Source organism: Cnephaeus nilssonii (assembly GCF_951640355.1).
Source record: "Cnephaeus nilssonii genome assembly, chromosome: 13".
Lineage (NCBI taxonomy): Eukaryota > Metazoa > Chordata > Mammalia > Chiroptera > Vespertilionidae > Cnephaeus > Cnephaeus nilssonii.
In genome coordinates this window covers 18,696,740-18,719,135 of record NC_137084.1, presented here as the reverse complement: position 1 = coordinate 18,719,135, position 22,396 = coordinate 18,696,740, and the positions used below count along the sequence as shown (strand labels likewise).

Genomic DNA, 22,396 nt, shown 5'->3' with positions numbered 1-22,396 from the left:
AGGAAGTATATGAACACATACACATGAAAATCAAATGTGGCTATATATATAACTAGAAGCCCATTGCACGATATTCATGCAAGAATAGGCCTTCCTTCCCCTTGGCTTTACTCCCAGCCTTCTGGGAGCCGGCACATCCCCGCTCCTGGCCCGCCCAGGAGCCAGTAAGTCCTCTTTTCCAGAGCACTGCTCCTGTAGCTCCCTCTGCCACCCCCCCTCCTCCTCATAGCCGGCTTCCCGCCCCTCCCGGCCACTCCACGCCTACATATGCAAATTAACCCACCATTTTTGTTGGGTTGATTTGCATACTCACTCTGATTGTCTGTGGGCATAACAGAGATATGGTCAATTTACCTTTGTCTATTATTAGGTAAGATATCCATTGTAAATTATTTGGAAAATATATAAAAATATTTTAATTTTAGTAGTATTGTTATAACTTAGTCCCCAGATTTGATGGATATATGTATGGAATGGAGGTCATAATGAGATCTGCCTAAGAATGAAAGTTTACAGGTAATTTTTTAAATTTTTATTTTTTGCTAGAAAAGCAGATAGGTGCTTGTGACATAACTAATGATAACATGTAACCTTGGCACCTTAATATTGTGTATTGATTAATACTTTTACACAAATATTTATTTTTGCACCATTCTATTATCCATAATGCAATATTATTTTTCAACAAAGATATCTAAATACAGAATCTTATACCTAACTAGATTGTCCTTTTTAAAAAAATATATTTTATTGATTTTTTACAGAGAGGAAGGGAGAGGGATAAAGAGTTAGAAACATCGATAAGAGAGAAACATTGATCAGCTGCCTCCTGCACACCTCCTACCAGGGATGTGCCTGCAACCAAGGTACATGCCCTTGACTGGAATCGAACCTGGGAGCTTTCAGTCCACAGGCCAATGTTCTTCCACTGAGCCAAATCAGTTTGGCCTTAACTAGATTGTCCTTTGTTAGCAACTGTCCCCCCAAAGAATTGACATGTCCACACGTACGCCTTAGCTGTGAGTTGAGAAACACTGAAAAAACTTTATGTTGATCTACATTAAGATAAATATTAAATTTTTAAATAATCAAGAGCACATATTTTTGAAGTTAGTTGCAGTGGAGAAATTTACAGTTGAAGAGTCACTCAAATTTAATTATAAAGCTACTTAAAATTAAGAGGCATATAATGTTTTAAGATAGGATAAGATCAAAGAAATCAATCAAATTACTAGAACACTGTGATATAAATAAATGTCAAAAGTTATGTATAGAAAATGGATACAAATACAAAAATGCTAAAATTAATTAGTCAAAAGATTAGTAATAAAAATATGAAATAAGATACCCTTTTGTGTATTTATCTTCAAGAGAGTTCAGGAAGACTGGCACTTTTTCCATTAAGGGTATCAGGGAAAAACAATTACATACAGATTTTCTGGAAATCAATTAAACATTGTGTTTTAAGGAGTCTTAAAAAATATTTGTATACTTTCACTCAGCTATTCTAATTTTAAGAATGTGAAGAAGGCATAATAAAGCCCTTGGAGAAGATTTTCATTGTAATGTTTGTGTTATAAATGAGAAAAAGCAAGGCAGTGATGCATTAAATATAGGCAGCCCTCTTTTGGCAAGGTACCATGTTAACGTTAATGAAGCTTGTGAAGACTGGAAGTGTCTCCTTGCTTTGTATGGGTCTCAGTTACCACAGTGCTGTGCAAAATGAGGACAGCCTGCATTGAATATTTGGCTGGACACAGGCAGATGGCAGATGGAGCAGAGGCTGGTAGTACACAACTGGATCCATTATAAGGGTGTGCTGGCTAGGATCATAAAGAAGAGTGACTGTCACATGATGGACTTTTCCATTTAAATTTAGCCAGACATTAAAATGAAGAAGCTCCCAGTTAAGGCAAGGGCAAATAATTTTTTATAGCTTTTTATAAAAAAGAAGGGTACAACAATGTATACATTATGATAACTTGTAAAATACTAGAATTAAAGAAAAGTAAGACTTTTTCTTTATATCTATGCATCAAATTTCTAAGATGGACAATTATTAATTTTATGAGTAAAAAAACAAGCAAACAAAAACTGCATATTTCCAGGATCACCCAGATCCCATCATTTAAAATAAAAGAATTTTATATACTGATGTGAGAATTTAAATACGAATGTAGGAAAAAGCAGGGGTACAACACTGTTCCATATGAGCACTGAACTGGATGGTTATCCAGATTCCTTCTAATCCAAGATGCTATTATTTTCTCCCTTAAAAATATTATGTTTGTTTGTGTTTAAACAAACAAATGAACAAAACAGCAAGGGACTGGCATGTAAAACTGACACATAGATCAATGGAACAGAATAGAGAGCCCAGAAATAAATCTCCACTTACATGTTCAATCATATAAGAAAGTAAACAAGAACAAATAATGTTGTATAGTTAATCTATTCAATAAATGGTGTTGAGCAAATTGAACAGATACATGCAAAAAATAAAATTTCTCTCATCATTGATGTTTCTATCTTTCTCTCCCTCTTCCCTCCTCTCTGAAATCAATAAAAATATATTTAAAAATAAAAACATATTAAAACAAATAATGAATCTCATCACTTCATGTTTCTTGGGGGCTTTGATTCTCTGATGATATAAGATGTGCAAAACAATAAAACCATAGTGGCTGTTTATAGTCTGAATGACTTTCTACTAGAAATAATTGAACCATAGGGATTTGGTCCCTATATAACAATTCTGTTATAAACTCTTCAGATTTTCTTATGTCCATCCTGTCATTGGCAAATCACTCTTCTTTCACAGTAAGATTACCTTTTGTAAGATATATTTTGGGATCTAGAAATATTTTATTCAATAAAATAAAATTATGAGCTGAAACATATTCTGATGAATTAGTAATTATCTTGAATTAAATTCTACTATATCAGACTATTCTCAGAGTACAAGCATTTTAAATGTACAATGGAATAGTATTTACAATGAGAAGATAACTAGACCAAAGAGAACATTCATTCAATCAATAATAATCAGTTGCCTTCATTTGGGAAAGCACTGGTTTAGGTGCCATTGAGGCTGTAGCTACAGTTTAGATAAACTCGTTGTTCCTAAGGAGCTCATACTTTGATGTTGAGTCTTGTTTTAGACTAGATTTGGATTTTTTTCACCAAAAATTATAGTAGCTACAATTTATTAAGTGCTTACTACACGTCAGACATTTTTTAAAGTTTTGCCTTGTTGAACTCTCTGACATGGAGGAAGTTGCTATTAGTAACCAAATTTTATGCATGAGGAATCATACGCACTGAGAGATGAATAATCTGCCCAAGCCTCACTAGGAATTAGACAAAAATGAACATGCATTGCAAGGTGAGGATACAACTTGAAAACAAACTTGAATTTAGAGGGTCAGGTAGACAGATTCTAATTCTACTTTTCATTTGTATTTTTTAATCCTCACCAGGTGATATTTTTCCATTGATTTTTAGAGTGAGTGGATGTGAGAGAAACACTTCAATTGGTTGCCTCCTGCATGTGCCCCCACCAGGGCCCTGGTCAGGGAGGAGCCTGCAACCAAGGTATGTGTCCTTGACTGGAATTGAACCTGGGACACTTCGGTCTGCAGGCTGACACTCTACACTGAGCCAAACCGGCTAGGGCCAGATTCTAATTTTATAAAAATGTGTGCTATACATCAGTTCCACTTCCCTAAGTTCATTCAGCTGTGAAAAACAAATGAGTTTTAATATTGATACTTTAGATACTACAAAAACAGGTATATCAGAAAAAAATGGGATTACAATTTCCAAGAAAAGCAATGCTGAAAAATATTGTTTAAGAAAGGAAACTGTAAGCGAACAAATGTGATAAAGACTTGCAGCAAAGATAAAGGATTTTCAAACATGAATAGAACTGCAGAAAGCATTTAACAATATACTGCCCTATGTTAACGCAAAAAAACATTCAAACCTGTAAAGAATTTTTGTGAGTTTATTTGAGCCAAACTGTCGACAATTGCCAGGAAGCAGAATCTCAAAGTATTGGGATAATGCTCCAGAGAACGGCAGTTTTTCACCTTGTTTTATACATTGCAATCTAAGGAGGAGAGGTAAGTGGGTTACATGAAGTCCATTGGTGGTAGGTTAGGAAGGTGGGAGAAAGCAAAGGGGGGTGTGTGTGCCAGACCTCTGGGATTGGATAAAAAGTAAAATGATAGACACAGACTTCTTTACTTAGGTGAGTACAGAATAGTTAACAGTCAACAATTAACATGATAACAATAACAATGAAGGGATTTATGATCTCAGTCCCTGGTTGTGCCCTGAGGGGTCCGGAAAAAGGCAAGTTACAAGTTACCCTGACATTTCACAGGTATATTATCTTAGATGCAAAAAGACAATAGGCTCAGTTAAGGTAAAGATTGACCTTTGTCAGGGAAGATTCTGGCCTACACATGACTACCCACCAGAAACTGCTTTTAGTTAAAGTTTTAATTTCAAACCATCTTTTGTGGTTGCCTTAGGTCTTTTGAGTTTGCAAGGCTGCCATGCAGGCCTTCTCTGAGCTTATCAGGTTAGCATGTGGCCCCTTTTTCATCCACACTTAATAGAAAAGAGCTCTGTATTAATTTGGATGGTGAAAACATCAATTGCATGCTTATGAGGCTACTTTTTATGCCACAGGTATTTACAAGTGTGAGAGAAGAGGGAGAAGTATCAGATGACATGATGAATGACAAAAGACACGAATCTCTGTTTCCTTTATTTAGATCTCACTTGAAGCCAACCAAACGCAATGTCCAGGAAGAACCACACGGTGGTGACTGAGTTCATTCTCCTGGGTCTGACAGACAGAGCAGAGCTGCAGCCTGTCTTTTTTGTGGTGTTCCTGGCCATCTACCTGATCACAGTGACTGGCAATGTGAGCATGATCGTGTTAATCAGGACTGACTCCAGACTTCACACTCCCATGTACTTCTTCCTCAGTCACCTCTCCTTTGTGGACCTCTGCTATGCCACCGATGTCGCTCCTCAGATGCTGGTTAATTTCTTATCCAAGAGAAAAACCATCTCCGTCATTGGTTGCTTTATACAATTCCACTTCTTCATTGCCTTGGTGATCACAGATTATTATATGCTCACAGTGATGGCTTATGACCGCTACATGGCCATCTGCAAACCCTTGTTATATGGTAGCAAAATGTCCAGAGGTGTCTGCCTCTCCCTCGTTGTGATTCCGTATACTTATGGCTTTGCAAATGGTCTGGTCCAGACCATCCTGATGCTTCGTCTCTCCTTCTGTGGACCCAATGAAATCAACCACTTTTACTGTGCGGACCCACCTCTGTTAGTCCTTGCCTGCTCAGATACTTATGTCAAAGAAACTGCCATGTTTGTGGTGGCTGGTGCCAACCTCACCTGCTCTCTCACCATGATTTTTATCTCCTACATTTTCATTTTCGCAGCCATTTTGCGTATTCGCTCTGCTGAGGGGAGGCGCAAAGCCTTCTCTACCTGTGGGTCCCATCTGACAGCTGTGACTATCTTTTATGGGACGCTGTTTTGTATGTACCTGAGGCCCCCTTCCAAGACATCTGTAGAACAGGGGAAAATTGTAGCTGTGTTTTATATCTTTGTGAGTCCTATGTTAAATCCTTTGATCTATAGTCTGAGGAACAAAGATGTTAAAAAAGCAATCAGGAAAGCTATCCAAAAGAAATTGTTTGTTAAATAAAGCAGACATTTCGGTCACAGGTGTGCAATAAATCATTATTATTGGACCAATTAATGAGCATTTTAAATGAACGAATCACTTTCTATCACTGAATATGTTTTATCTCCCACAATTAGAATATGGAACTTGGCAGAATGTGTCAAATTATTTATTAGCATTTACAGTATCATGTCAGTGAATTAAAAAAAATAGTTCATTGGAACTCAAGGCATTACCAGAAGGCATTGCTATTTGTTAAAGTCGATAAAGAACAGATGATTGCATCCATGATACTCATATTGATACAAAGTTATAAGAGACAGAATTACCAACTGATGCTATGGCAATAACTATCAGATTTTTATAGTGCTTAATAATTTTAAAACTATTTTCCAGAAACTCTTTAACCATGGCAGATGAGTTTTGTTTTCTTCTTCATTTTATACAAATTATATAGCAATGAAGATCTTTGGGTATCTTAGACTAAAAATCTAAGATGAAAATGCCACATTTTCTTTAGAAAGGGTTTTATTTTTTATTTTTATTATATTTTTAACAATAAGCATCCCCACCTAAAAACCAGTTTAGTATCTTAATTTATTAATTTTTTTATTGTATACTATTTCCAACATAAAGTCAAAAATAAATAATAGAAAGACCACTGTGTAAGCCCTAATGATCATTACCAGGTGTTTTCATAATGCCATTTTTGTTTCAAATATTTCAGAGACTCAGATATTTCTAAAAGTGAGTCTTCCCTGACTGATTCTTTTTTCTTCCCATTTCTTGCATTAAATTCTTCTATTAATTTAATGTTTCTTATTCTTATGTAGAGTTTTGTCATTTGATAGTGTTTCTGTATACACAAAATTATATTATTTTCTATATTTAAAACTTGATATACATAACATCACTCTATATAGTTCTCTGTAATTTATTTCATTTTTTACTACATATACATTGTTAGACATACATGCTGAATCATGCATTATACTTATTCATGCCGAATCAGCAGCATTTTCAATGATATACAGGGTGGGGCAAAAGTAGGTTTACAGCTGTAAGTATGGTAAACACAGAGTCAATAAAGCTATTTATAATATTCATAAATTGCATGTATTTGTCCATATGAACAACTGTTGACCTACTTTTGTCCCACCCTGTATTCTATGTCAATATATATTGTCACAATGTATTTAACTATTCTATTATTGATGGGCAATTACATTTTTCTATTTCATGATAATATGAAAATCCAGCAATAAATTTTCTTGTGAAATTCTGAATGTATTGCAGTACAAGAATTATTTTCATATATGTATTCAAGATACTAATTTCTAAGTCATGAGACATGAGCATCTGTAAATTTACTAGATATAGTCAAATTATTTTATCAAATTACACTCGTGCCAATACTATGTGAGAGTATCCTTAACTCCATATTCTTGTCAACACAATATACTGCCAAACTTTAAAAATGTTTCCAATTTGTTGGTGCGAAATATAGTCTCAGTTCTTGTTTAAGGTTTTGAAAAAAAATTTTTAATGCAATTAAAAAAAATGTTTTTATTGATTTCAGAGAGGAAAGGAGAGGGAGAGAGAGATAGAACATTAGTGATGAGAGAGAATCATTGATCGGCTGCCTCCTGCACACCCCCTACTGGGAATTGAGTCTGCAACCCAGGCATATGCCCTTGACTGGAATAAAACCCGGGGCCCTTCAGTCCACAGGCCAACTCTCTATCCACTGAGCCAAATCAGCTAGGGCTAAGTTTTTGAATTATGATTACAAGAGAATTTAAGTATTTGTAAATGCTTGATGCTAATTGGGAATTTTTCTTTTTTAAAAAAGTTGTAGGCCCACATTCTTGTTCACTTTTCAGCTGGGTTATTTTATCTTTATTTTTCACATTTGTTATAGCTCCTTATGTATTTTGTACTAGGTACTAATTTTTTAATGATCTAAGCAATGCAGATATCTTCAACCTTTTTGTAGTTTGAATTATATTTTTGTGTATGATATATTTGGTGGTGTAGAAATTTTTCATTTTCAGGTAGTTCAAATTTATCAATCTTTTTATAGTTGTGTTTTGAATGTTGTTTAAACAATGCTTTCCTATTACAAAGATACTAGAGGCCTGGTGCATGAATTCGTGCATGGGTGGGGTCTGGCCCGCCCTCCCCCAATGGGGCAGATTGGGCTGGGCTGGCCAGGGGGAGGGGATGTGGGAGGTTGGCCGGCCAGCCCCACCCCCTGGTTGAACTCCCAGTAGAACTCCTGGTGGAACTTCCGGTCCAGGGGACAATTTACATATTAGCCTTTTATTATATAGAATTCTTCTACCCTTTCGTTTTTTAAAGTTTTGCTTTTGCATATTTAAGTATTCTTTCTGCTATCATAAATATTGCAAAACTAGAGGCCCAATGCACAAAGATTCATGCAAGAATAGGCCTTCCTTCCCCTGGCTGCCGGCACCATCTTTGCTCCGGCCAGAGCCACCTTCCACCTCTCGCCTTGTTGTGTCAAGTTGCATATTCCCTCCTTATTGGCTGTGGGCGCCGCCATCTTTGTTGCAGAGTTATGGCAATTTGCATATTTTGTCTTTATTAGATAGGATAGACTCTAATCTTATTTTTAAGAAAAATAATTAATTTTCTCTTTTTTTTAATACTTCATACCTTTCTCATTACATTTTTAGTATAAACTCTGTCATGTATCAAGTTTTCATGTATGTATCAGTCTGTTTTTGGGTTCTTTATTCTGGGACCAATTCATCAATCCCTTCATTACTACAAACTACTTTATAAGAATAGCTTTACCAATCCTCATCTGAAAGCTTAGAACATTATTTTCTTGAATGATCTATGACAGGAGATATCTTTAAAATGAACAGAAGTACCTATAATCTCTCCAGAGTCTACTTCCATCATTTCTCAGAAGACAGGTGAAACCAACTTCATTGACCCAATAATGATGTCTATGAGAATAAGAAATAAAACTATTTATGGTCTCTATTTAGTCCTGTATTTACCCTCTTATTTTGGTAATCACCTTCACAAATATTCCTTACCTATGGTTTAATCTATTTTGGAAGGCATCATCAGTTGTAAATGTGTTGATTATTCTTTCTTTCCTATCCAAACTGGGCCAATTTCCTCACTGGAAGGTACCATATCCTGATTTAAGAGCTCACAGGGCAAATAGCCACAAAAGTGAGGCGGTGTGGTGCTATTTTACTCTTTATGCATCACAAGTGGTACATTTCCTGCTGGGCAATTTGCACACCTACCCATGTCATGGCATCCTTCTGATCATCTTTGGCATTTCCTTCCAAGATATACAAAATTGCCATTTGTAAAACTAATATAATAATTCTAATAACCCATGGAGTTATGTGAGTTAGCTAAGTGAGTACTTGTAAAGTACTAAGCCTAATGCATAGTACATGTTAAGTATTGAATGCTTACTACTTATAATAATTACCCACATTCTGTTTTCTTTGTTGTAGTTTCTTAAACAAATTAGTTACTCATTCCATCCATCTTCTTAATTTTTGAGAGGTAAGGGAATGAGCTCAATAAAATGCAAAGTTACCTGGGAGGAGATAACCAATATTTATTTTTTATTCACTGAATTAAGTACATATTGAACACTCCTTAAGTTATTCAGAAAGTGTTTATTGATCAACTATTATCTTCCAGGGCCTGTGCTAAGTGTGAAGATTACAGTTATTGCCCATAGGGTTTACAGTCTAGTGGACAATAGAAATATTACTGGATTATTAAAACAGAGTGTTCGAGGAGGACAGGGGAAGAATGCTACAATGCATGGAGGGAGGTCAAGTTCAGGGCTGTGGAGCAGAGAAAGCATTGGAGAAGAATTCGATCTGAGCCTTTCCTACTGCCCAAACCAACTTGATTCTGATGAGAATAAGGAAAGCACCGACTGGGGGATATCTAAGGGAATATTTAAAAAATGATGCAGGAAGGAAGGATAAATTGTGACTATAGCTTGAAGAATGGTAGTCACCTACAATTATAAAGTACTCAACTTGGTATGTGAAGACCCTGTTTGCTTCACAATCCTGTTCATAGCAGACCCTACTCAAGGCATCAATGTTTATGATAGAGGACATTGATCTGGATTTTCAGAAGAGATAGGAAAAAAAACCACCCAAGATAAAAAACCACACGTAAAATCAGACCATCATCAAAATGTCGAAATGACACCTATTTGTGTCTTCCACAGAGCTCTCAGGACAAATGGTGGATTTAAAATTATAGAAAATATGACTGAGGCATATGATTAGCGTTCTGTTCCTAGAGTGCTCCAATTAAACCCAAGAGGGTGATTCCCAAAGTAGCACTCATTGCTGATACTTTTAAGCCCTTTTGAAATTTCCTTTAAGAGCAGGTCTATCCTACATCCAGATATAAATACAGCTATGTTTACCAGCTGAGAGAGGCATCAAGAAACTTCCTTAATCAGAGGTTGACAAACAGGTGCTTATCAGAACCAGAAGTAAGTCTTCTTACTTTCCTTATTTTGAGTCAAAAGGAAATTGTATTAAAGTCTCAAACCGAGATTCACAGATTATATGCATTTTTCATCCTCAAAAATCAGATTTTTTTTTCATTACTTTGCAAATCAGTGGGCTCATGAATTTTGAGTTTCAGCTGTGAATGAGGACATGCCTTTCTCTCAAGGGCTGTGGGAAAAGAATTAGAAAGGGAAGCTCAACTATAAAAAGTCTTAACTCTATTTCTTGCCCTACTCATTCTTTGTCTACTTTATTTAAATACTTTTTCTAAGTACTTTAAAAGAGTTAACTATTTTATTACTCTTGACAATTGCATTTCCCATTTTACAGCTAGGAAAACCACAAAGACAGGTTAAGTACTCTGACACTGGCATGGAATTCATAACTGATGGAGCCAGAATCAGAATCACTAAGTGGAATTAGGCTCATGAAATTCTGACTTTCTAAGTACTAAAGTATTGACTGTTTAGACATGTTAGAGCAGGCCTGGCATAATCTAATTAGATTTATTTATTGTGAAAAAGTTGCAACTGAGCTAAATGTCACTCAAGTTCACAGAGTAAGTTAGTCACAAAGCGGGAAAAAGGTTCCAGACCCACCTAAAACCTTTGTTTGATTGATGGAATTATTCTGCAAACAAAGATAAAACTCAATGAGTGGCTTAGTGCTCTCCTTTTCATGAGCATCTGATCATAAGGGCTGCTTGCTGACGAGCTAGGCATTAGTGTACACATGTAATGTGGGTTGATCCATTCAGGTTGCATGTGCCAAGTTAACACAAGACGATGTGCTGGTCCTTAGATCCACCTCTCACCCCGGAATACTATTGTACACTCTTCTTTCCTTGGAGGTGCTCTCCTGAATTGATATTACTTGCTGACTACTTGTCTCTAAACATTTTATAATTTGAATTTCAATATTTCTTTGCCTTAATTATTTGTTAGAACATTTCTAAGATATCATGAGAGGGAGAAGGAGGAGAGGGCAATGAGGAAGAAATGGAGGTAATCCCATTCACTCTCCCTCCTGTAAACAGAAAAATCATTTTGAAAACAGATTAGGAGTAGACAACTTTTCTTCATCTGTAGTTTCCAATGGCATAGAATTGGAAGACAAAACATAAATCTATTTCAGTGTCACACACACACACACACACACACACACACACACACACACACCACTAGCAATTCCAAAGGAAGACCACATATGGTATCTTAGCACCTGCTCTTTATCTTCCTAGAACACCTTCTTTTTTTAAAAAAAATTTTTTTATTGATTTCAGAGAGGAAGGAAGAGGGAGAGAGAGATAGAAACATCAATGATGAGAGAGAATCATTGATCGGCTGCCTCCTGCAAACCCCCCACTGGGGATCAAGCCCACATCCCAGGCATGTGCCCTTGACCAGAATTGAACCTGGGACCTTTCAGTTTGTAGGCCAACGCTTTATCCACTGAGCCAAACCAGCTAGGGCAGAACACCTTCTTAAAATCACTTTATTGCTTGTTCTCCTCCTCCTTCAGTTTGTTGCTAAGTCACCTTTTCCTGAGGTGTTTTTTTTTTTTTTTTCTGATGCTACTTTTTAAAATTTGATTACCATTTCCCCAAACATTATTTTCTTTGTTTTTTTTCCTCCATAACAGTGCTGTTTAAAACACCATGTACTTACTTACAATAATATCTGTCTCTGTCCACTAGAATATAATGCCAGAAAGGCAGGGGTTTTTGAATTTTTTGTTCGTTTTGTATCTACAGTGACTAATCATATGCTATGTTAGGTACCCATAATTACTTGTTTCATGAATATTTAATTTGATGTCCATGATGGCTTGAGAAGGAGACAAAATAGATATCATCCTCCTCCTTACATTGGGAAAATCAAGTGACTCATGGTGAAGGATAATTATATGTTCCCAATAACTAGTATTATAGTATTAGTGTGTTTATTAAATACTTAATATTTTAGGTAGAGGAGATATTTTTGTCACCATCTTTCTCAAATTTTTACTAAAGAAACTTTTAGTGACATTTTAAAATCAGGCAAGAATTGGGCAGGTTTAAAAAACTTAAGTATGAAAGAAAAGGCAAAAAATAAAAGCATCTTAAGAGAAAGGAAGAGGGAATTCAGCACTATTTGTGATGCAAAGGAGAGATAAAAAGCCATATAAATTGTAACACTTCTAGGTAAATACAAGTTTTTATTAATTAAATATTAACCATCTAAAACATTTCTTTTATTTATAAACACACTAGAGGTCTGATGCACAAAATTCATGCAAGGGGATCAGCCCTCGCAGCCCCTCACAGCCTCGGCCGGCCCTCGCAGCCCCGGCTTCATCAGGAAGGCCATCTGGACAGTCCTCCAGATGGTCATTCTGCTGTTTGGTCTAATTAGCATATTAGCTCTTTATTATATAGGATATAGGATTATGCCATTGCTTTAAACCACCCTCAAAATACTGTGTGAGTGTTCATTTGATTTGACTATTCATTGTTCACTTATTTATCATATGTTTATGGGACCATTGTGACCATGCTTTTCTAAATTGTGATTCTGGGAATTTAATCTGCATTAGAATCTTCACATCAGACTTTCTGAAACAAACTTTTTTTGTAATTTGCTTGATTAACAAATTTTCAAGCAATTCCTTAAAAATCCCTTAATTCTTCTGAGGATATGACATCATGAAAAGTTCATGGAGATATAGAGATGAGTAAAACATTGCATGCAATTTATTCTTTCATGGTTATACTATTTTTTCTTTTCTTCTTAAATACAGTATATAAGTATGTGCTTAGAAGTAACAGTACAACAATGGACTGGAATAAATTAGTGGTATGTGGGGTACACTGGAAATGGAACACAGAAAGGGATGAGTTCAATCTCATGTAAGAGAGTAGAGTGAGAAGTGTTTCACAAAGAACTGGCCTTGAATTTGACCTTTATAGGATATGTAGAGTTTGAGAGGCAAAAATAGTTCATGGAGAAAGGGGATATGTATGGATATATGAATGTAAGCTGTATATATCAACTTAAGGATGTGTATAAGTATACATATCTATAGATATAACTGTAGATATAAGTGTAGATAAGTATAATAGTAATTCAATATAAAGGCAAAAAATATAAATGGTTTAGTAGAAGCACAAAGTTGGTTTATGATAGTATTCATTTTGAATTATATGGATTTTGGGGGAAAAACATTTCAATAATCAGTAACATTATGTGTACCTTCATGTCTGACCTTATTATCCATTTGTTTCAAGTTCAGGCACAGATTCTCAGAAAATGCCCATCACAAATGGCAGTGCAATAAGAGAATTCATTCTCCTGGGGCTCACAGATCGCCCCGAACTCCAGCCTCTCCTCTTTGTGCTGTTTCTGGTTGTGTACCTTGCTACTCTCTTTGGCAACCTGGGCATGATAGTGTTGATCAGACTGGATTCTCACCTTCACACCCCCATGTACTTCTTCCTCACCAATTTAGCCTTTGTGGACTTGTGCTACACCTCCAACGCCACCCCACAGATGTTGGCTAACTTCCTTTCAGAGAAGAAGACCATCACCTTTGCTGGCTGCTTTACACAGTGTTACATTTTCATTGCGCTCCTTCTCACAGAGTTTTACATACTGTCAGCCATGGCCTATGACCGCTATGTGGCCATATGCAACCCGCTGCACTATAATGTGAAAATGTCCAGGCAGGTCTGCACCTGCCTGGCCACATTTCCTTATGTCTATGGCTTCTCAGATGGCCTGTTACAGTCCATCCTGACCTTCCGCTTGACCTTCTGTGGATCCAATGTCATCAACCACTTCTACTGTGCTGACCCACCACTCATTAAGCTTTCTTGTTCTGACACTTATATCAAAGAGCTTGCCATGCTCATATCAGCTGGCTTCAATCTCTCCAGCTCCCTCACCATCATCCTGGTGTCCTATGCCTTCATTATTGCCGCTATCCTCCGGATCAAATCAGCAGAGGGAAGGCACAAAGCATTCTCCACCTGTGGTTCCCACATAATGTCTGTTACTCTATTTTATGGGTCACTCTTCTGTATGTATGTAAGACCACCGACAGAAAAGACTGTTGAGGAATCCAAAATAATAGCTGTCTTCTACACCTTTGTAAATCCAGTGCTGAATCCATTAATCTACAGTCTGCGGAACAAAGATGTGAAGCAGGCATTGAAAAATGTCCTCAGAAGAAACGTGGTCACTAGGATGGCAATGCTTCCATTTCCCAATAAACCATAACTCTAAACCTTGGGCTCAAATGTCTTTGTATACTGATGATAAGTTTGGGTATTCTTTATGGGTATGTCTCAAGGTAATCTGTTAAGCTCAGTTCTGGGCAAAAATAAATGAGTTATACCGTTGCCCCTCAATGTGTGGTCCTGGAACCAGCAGCAACAACATTACCTTGGAGATTTTAGAAACATGGCATCACATTCTGTACCTCAGACCTACGATATCCAAATCTGTGTTTCAGCCTGATCCTATGTGATTTGTAAATACATTAAATTTGAGCAGAAGTGCTCTCAGTGGAAACTTCCTCTTGGAGTGACCTGGGGCACTGATGTGCTCTTATTGTTTATGACAGTAGACAGGATAAACATGCTTTCAGCCCAGTTTCTTGAATTTACTCTGTTCTTATTGCTATCTATTTTAAAGAAATATGTCTTCTACCCCAACTTACTAAGTAAAACCATAAACCATGGGTCAGAATAATGGTTTCCTGTTTATGTGCTTGAGAAATGTTCAGTATGTGACTGGGTAGAGAGAGGACTAGAATAAGCATTCTTTCATAAACATGAGTTTGTGGATCTAGTTTGTGGCCTCTGAGCTATAGGGTTCTACCTTCTTCCTCTGAATTGCAACCCTGGATCCATAAATTCAGTTCTAGGAAAAGAATGAATGCTTTCTGTAGCACCTGGATTTGAAAAAATTAATACTTAACTGGAGTTATCTTTTCTTTTTTTTTTTTTTAAAATAAATGTTAGGTTATTGATTTCAGTCTCACATTTTTGTCATATAAGTTTTTGTACATTTTACCTAAACACTGTTTTAGCTGAAAGCTACTATTTTTTAATAGTTTAGTTTTCTATATTTTCTTATCTTCTTGGTGACTTTTTCTTTAATCTATGAATTATTTACCAGAGAGTGGTTAATGACAATACATTTGGGACTTTAAAAGAAATTTTATTGTTACATGTTTGTATGTTCTCTGGTCAAAGACCTTGTCTTATAATTTTATTCTTGAAAATTTATTGACTAATATTTTTCCAGCTTTTTTTTAGATAAAATTGACATATAACATTGTTTAAGGTTATAAATGTATATATTGGAAAATGATTATTACATTAAGTTTGGTTAAGACATCTATCATCAATAATTACATTTTTGTTGTTGTAGATAACTGGATACTTGGTAAATGGAAAGAAAAGGTAGATATATCATTTCCTTTTACTCTGTTCTCATCTCTGGGCAAATGAATCACATATTGATAAAGTAATTGCTCACCAGGTTTTGAACAATATATTACTTTCCAAGTCCTAGACCTCACTCACACCTTGAACTAACTACATTATAATTCAAGTCATTATGTTTTCTTTTCCAAATGATTTTACTTACTGGATTTTGTAATTTAACCACTTTATTCTAGATATGAAAGTATTTTTAGCAAATAGTAGTCATTTTGTGGAAGGGACTGTATAATACACAAATTCAACTGGGGAAACATCAAAGTCCATGAATTAAGTCATTATTTTATATCTTAAATTATTACTGATTTGATTGGAATAAATGGTGATCCACAAGGCAAAAATTCTATGAGAAACTCCTAAAGCGATCAGCTCAAAACAATTACAATCTGATGTAATCCATTGTGCATAATCCAACACTCTAATGACAATGAGTTGACATAAATTACTATTCCCCTGGAGTTTTCTCTTACAGTAGTAACATGATAATTATTTTTTCAGGGTGTGTTAAAAAATACTTCAGGGATATAAGTTCCAAGTTGCAAGTGTATAAATCATTCCCAGCAACTCATTCCTTGGACCATTAGTGTCTCTGAGAAAATCTTTCCTGGGTCAGGTAGGTATGAAAGTTCTGACTTCCATGCTTGCATTTTCTCTTTATTTATTTAATTAAAAAAAATAAGAAATTGATTTTAGAGAGAGGAAGGGAGAGAGAGAGAATGAGAAACATTAATGGATTGCCTTCCATAAGCACTCTGATGAGGGATTGAACCCACAAACTGGGTATGTGCCCTGACCAGGAATCAAACCTACCACCTTTTGGTGCATAGGACAATGCTCCAACCAACTGAGCCACATAGGTTAGGCCTATACTTTCTCTTTTTGTTTCAGTTTTGAATCTTCATGAGTAGGAGTCAGGTGACAACAAAAGCAGTTTTGAATGTTAGCATAATTTCTCAGTATATATTATTTAGATTGGTCACTAAACAAGATAAAATTTTATTGGAATTATGTGTTTACTGTAATAATTTTACTTTATAAATAGCATTCTTGCCATTCATTTAATAATTTAGTACACAATAAATAACTATATTAGAGTAAGCAGTTGACAATCTAATAAATTATTTTAGAGTAAGCAGTTGACAATGTAATAAATTATTTTTAGAATAATATCTATCAAAAAAAAAACAGTTCCCCCACAAAAAACAAAAACAAAAAAACACACAAAAAAACCTTGACAAAATAATTTTGAAGAAGGACAAATTCAAGCACAATTATACTCATTCCAGCTAAAGTAAAACTCTCATAGAACTTTATATTATATTATTGGAGAGATAAACTTTTGGGGAAAATTTACTATTCACTAAAAATTATATGACTAGTAATAAGTGTGGGATTTGTAACTACCTAAATGATGAGTCAGAATTTCCAAGTGATGGCAATTATAGAAATTATTTAGTCAAAGTCTGATACTGAATAAATGAGGACTCCGTAGAAAGAAAGTCACTATGTTAAGGTAAAAGGAATGTTTTCTAATACTCTTTTACTGTTGTATGATTGACTAGTATGAAGTCACAATGTACAACATGATCTATAATTTAGGTTCATACATTGTATTCAGGATATCCATCTTGCCCTTATATTTGTGAGACACTGGAATAAAAAACTAAGAGCGTGAGAAGGTGCTAGAGTTCACATGGCAGAGTGCTCTAATCTGGGAAATTTATATTCACATGACATGCATGGCTCCATCACCTATATGACTCATGTACTTTTTATTTTCTACCTTAAAATATCATTTTTCTCAGCTATTCTTGCAAATTTAAGTCTTAATGACTTATTGTGATAGTTTCTAGACTAAATTACTAAAACTAAATGTCAATAACTCATTTCTATTTTCTGTGCTTCTTTCTTTGGCTTCAATAGCTAGCCCCTAGTCTCTCACTCAATCTACCTTATGGGACTACAAAAATGGTGACCTTATGTATATGAAACAGTACATGTGACAGAGTCCAATGTGATCCTGCTACCTTAGACATTTGGATTTTAACTGGAGCCTGAAGAGATAAAACTTCCCCCCAATGAGATTTTCTTAGCCCAAAGAGAGCATTTAAGCTCCAGGCTCTTTGAACAAGTGAGTTTAGGAAAGGCAGCATATCTTGCCCCGCTCCTGTAGATTCCAGTGCATATCTGTATATAAAAGGTTCTGAGACTTCCTGCAACCCTTAACCCAACTCCCTTTCTCCCTCCAAACTCAGCATTTTAAAATTTATTTTTATCATAGACCAGTTTTTGTTACTCGATATGCATTTGTTTCGCTGAACACAGTTATGGAAATACTAATCTAAAAACTCAGGTGACAGAACTGTGCTCAGTGGATAGAGTATTGGCCTATGCACTGAAGTGTTCTGGGTTCTATTCTGATCAAGGGTACATGCCCAGGTTGCGGGCTTAATCCCTGGTTGGGGGCATGCAGGAAGCAGCTTATCAATGATTCTTTCTCATTATTGATTTTTTTTTTAAATCTCTCCCTCTGCCTTCCTCTCTGAAATCAATAAAAATATATTTTAAAAAATAAAAACTCAGGTGACAGCAAGCTTAATTTTTATTTGTGCCCTATTTTCCCCATTCCTAATTGTACTTGTTCTGTCAGTTGCAGGATTCTCCTAAAGGTAAAATAGATTAGAATAGCATAATTGCTTTGTAAAACTGAAGTGCCTGTGTGCATGAGAAAAAATACTATTATCAAAATACAGCCTTTCCTTCCATAACTGTAGAATGTGGTTGCTGAGCCTATTTACAGGAAAGGGTAGAAAATAGGCAGATTAAATTCCAACCTATTTTTTTTACATTTTTATTTTCTTTATTTTTGTCTTTATTCGTTGTTTCATGTAATATGATGATCCACCAGGTGCTACTATTTGGGACATGGTTGTACAGATTTAAAGATTAGATGAGTATCTGCATGTCACAAAAATAGAAGATTTACATTACTAAGGCGCACATTTCCCCCTGCCTTTCCTCTGAGGTTTGACTGTCTGATCGATGCTTCTCTGTCTCTGGATCTGTATTTGTTCATCAGTTTATGTTGTTCATTATATTCCACAAATGAGCGAGATCATGTGATATTTCTTGCTCTGTCTTCTTAAATGTTTCATTTGACACAACAGAAAATTCATGCCTGCCTCTAGGTGGAGTATCTTTGATTTCTCTTGAAAGCCTGCTGTCTCTGCATAGACCAACCTCACTAACTGAAAGTCCTCCCTACACTCGTCCTAGAAAATTCTTAGTTACCTCTAAGCCCCAGCTGAAGCTTATCATTCTTTGATACCTATCCTGATGCCTGAATGCAATTAGTGTTAAATGAAAAAAAATAAGCAAACAAAACTATGATCTAAGTTTTGACTATTTCTCTTTTCCTCATCTATGTCTCTCTTGCTCTTATTCATATAAACTCTTCTGAATGAAAATTTCTCCATCAGTAATATATCTAGGGATTTATTTCCAGTTTCAAGGTTCTTATCTCTGATCTATTCATTTAGGGATAGATACCACAATCTCCTATATTTCATGGATAATGGGTCAAACAGGTCCCAGGGAATTTGCTTCAAACCTCTATAATTTTAAGCTGTCTAATTCAGTAGGGAGTGCAGTACTCAGAGGTTGAACTTCTAAATATGCACAACTGCTAATGACCGAAAAACATTTTCAAACACATTACCATTTTGTCCAGAAACAAATACTGAGCTCAGTGACGAAGCCTGTGATTTTACGGTGTACTGCAAATGGCACTTTGTGGTTCGGTCCATTTTTAGACAAACTGTGTCATCATTCCCACATTACAAAACAACTTGGTGTCACAAGGGTCATTTTATTTGGGAATCATCTGAATATTATATACCTAGGTAATAGGGTCCTTGACCTTCTTTTATTTATTTATTTTTTAAATTTTATTGATTTTTTACAGAGAGGAAGAGAGAGAGGGATAGAGAGTTAGAAACATCGATGAGAGAGAAACATCCATCAGCTGCCTCCTGCACACTCCCCACTGGGGATGTGCCCGCAACCAAGGTACTTGCCCTTGACCGGAATTGAACCTGGGACCCTTCAGTCCGCAGGCAGACGCTCTATCCGCTGAGCCAAACCGGTTAGGGCTGACCTTCTTTTAGAAGTACCCACTGCTACAGTCTCAGATTCCAATAATAGCTATGTGTGAGGGCGACTGAGAGTGGAAGAAGAAGAGAGAAGGAAAATGAGAGAAAAAGAAAAGAATCATATGACGGACTTCTCATTCACTTCTTAATTTATTTTCATTCATCTAAGTGAGCAATGCTGGCCCCTAAGAAAATGGTCAGAGGAAACTCTACCTCGGTGACTGAATTTATTCTTTTAGGATTAACGGATCGTCCAGAGCTTCAGCCCATCCTCTTTGTGCTGTTCCTAGTGATCTACCTGATCACTGTTGGAGGGAACCTGGGCATGTTGGTATTGATCAGGATAGATTCAAGACTCCACACCCCCATGTACTTCTTTCTTGCCAGTTTGTCCTGCTTGGATCTGTGCTATTCCACGAACGTGACTCCTAAGATGTTGGTGAACTTCTTATCAGAAAAGAAAACCATTTCTTATGCTGCATGTTTAGTCCAGTGTTACTTTTTCATTGCCATGGTGATAACTGAATATTACATGCTAGCTGTAATGGCTTATGATAGGTACATGGCCATCTGTAGCCCTTTGCTTTACAGCAGCAAGATGTCCAAAGGTGTCTGTATTCGCCTGATTGCTGGTCCATATGTCTATGGGTTCCTTAGTGGCCTGATGGAAACCATGTGGACATACCGCTTGACATTCTGTGGCTCCAACATCATCAACCACTTCTATTGTGCTGACCCACCCCTCATCCGACTCTCTTGCTCTGACACTTTCATTAAGGAGACATCCATGTTCGTGGTAGCAGGATTTAACCTCTCCAACTCCCTCCTTATTATCCTCATCTCCTACATCTTCATTCTCATTGCCATCCTGAGAATACGTTCTGCTGAAGGCAGGCAGAAAGCTTTTTCCACCTGTGGGTCCCACCTGGTGGCAGTGACTGTGTTTTATGGGACCCTCTTCTGCATGTACGTTAGACCTCCCACGGACAAGTCAGTGGAGGAGTCCAAAATTATTGCTGTGTTCTACACTTTTGTAAGCCCTATGTTGAACCCCATCATTTATAGTCTGAGGAATAAGGATGTGAAACAAGCTTTGTGGAAATTGGTTAGAAGAAATGTACTTTTGAAGTAAAATCATAGTGTATCTTTCTTTAAAAATTAAATAAAAGTTATATTTATAACAGCTGGATCTGACTTTAACTGCATTTATAGTAAAATAAGTTTTAAATTGTTGATGAAAGCTCTAATATAACTACAAAACATAAAAGACGTGTATAGAGGATGCATGGTTTTCTATGAGACGTGTGAATGCATTGTGTATCTAAAGAGGTGGGAGTTATATATGCATATGGATATACTTTCTCTTCCTATATACATTTTTACATTTATAATTTTATATATTACTTTTAGATTACAAAACATTCATAGAGTAAAACATCAACACTCTAGAAGAGTATAAAGTAAAAAAATAAAATATATTTTTTCTCTATCCTGATCTTCTATTCTCATTTCTCAAAATCCTCACTATTAATAGTTTCTTATGTCTTAAGAAAATTTTTATATATCTACAAATCAATATATGGTATGATCATATATATACACATATACATGCAATTTTAATACACATGTTGCATACATGAGCTAATTTTTAGTGTTTTATAATTCTGTAGCATTTGCAATATAGGGATTTTGATCCCATGGTTTCTGTAAAAATGAAATCATGGGATCATGCTGTTGAGGCTTGCTGTCACCTCTAGAAAAGAGGATTTACTATGACACCCCCATGTCCTTGCCTGACATCCATTTATTTATCTCTACTTATGAAAGTTACTTTCAATAAAACACTTCCTTCTTCTGCCATAACAGGAAACAAGAACCTCCAGACTATTATTTGTTTTAGATATAACTCCTGAAACAGGCTAAGAATGGCCCTTACAAAAATATATGGCTTGTCTTAGAACGAATTGTAATTTCTGTCATTCTAGCCTTCTGGGGCCAGGGGTTGTATGTCTTCCCTTATCTCTCATATTTATCTAATTTTTTTTTAAATTTCTTTATTGATTAAGGTGTCACATATTTGTCCTCATCCCCCCATTCCCATCCCACACCCCTCCCCATGGATGCCCCAACCCCTGTTGAACTTAACCATTGGTTAGACTCATATGCATGCACACAAGACCTTTGGTTGATCTCTCCCCCCTCCCCCCACCATCCCCTATCCTCCCTCTGAGGCTCGATAGTCCGATCGATGCCTCCTTGTTTCTGGTTCTGTTCTTGTTCATAAGTCTATGTTGTTCATCATTTCCCCTAGATGAGCGAAATCATGTGTCACTAGAGATATACTTATAAGAATTGAATGTGAGACGAGCAATAATAGTTATGCTGACAGGCAAATGAATCAGTCTGTAGTGAGTTTCTTTCTGGACCAACAGTTCTTTTGAGACCCAATATCAATGTCCACCAGTTCCTTATGAGTACATGTCGGCACTGA

The 22,396-nt window shown here is 36.1% G+C and overlaps 2 protein-coding genes across 2 annotated transcripts in view; both read left to right on the top strand.

Annotated features, from left to right (window-relative positions):
* Positions 1–5,749, top strand: part of LOC307109353 (uncharacterized protein) — a gene marked incomplete at both ends in the record, with an annotated part of 50,002 nt that extends 44,253 nt beyond the window's left edge. Inside the window, 2 exons of the mRNA XM_079788039.1 lie at positions 547–586; positions 4,798–5,749. Of these exons, the coding sequence (XP_079644165.1) occupies positions 547–586; positions 4,798–5,749 (992 nt within the window). The remainder of the gene's footprint in view (positions 1–546; positions 587–4,797) is intronic.
* Positions 5,750–13,556: 7,807 nt separating this feature from the next.
* On the top strand, positions 13,557–21,037 carry LOC307109352 (olfactory receptor 5M5; the record flags this gene model as incomplete). Its single annotated transcript, XM_079788038.1, has 2 exons — positions 13,557–14,508; positions 20,079–21,037. The coding sequence occupies 2 exons, from the start codon at positions 13,557–13,559 to the stop codon at positions 21,035–21,037; spliced, it is 1,911 nt and encodes a 636-aa protein (XP_079644164.1).
* Between the last annotated feature and the right edge of the window lie 1,359 nt (positions 21,038–22,396).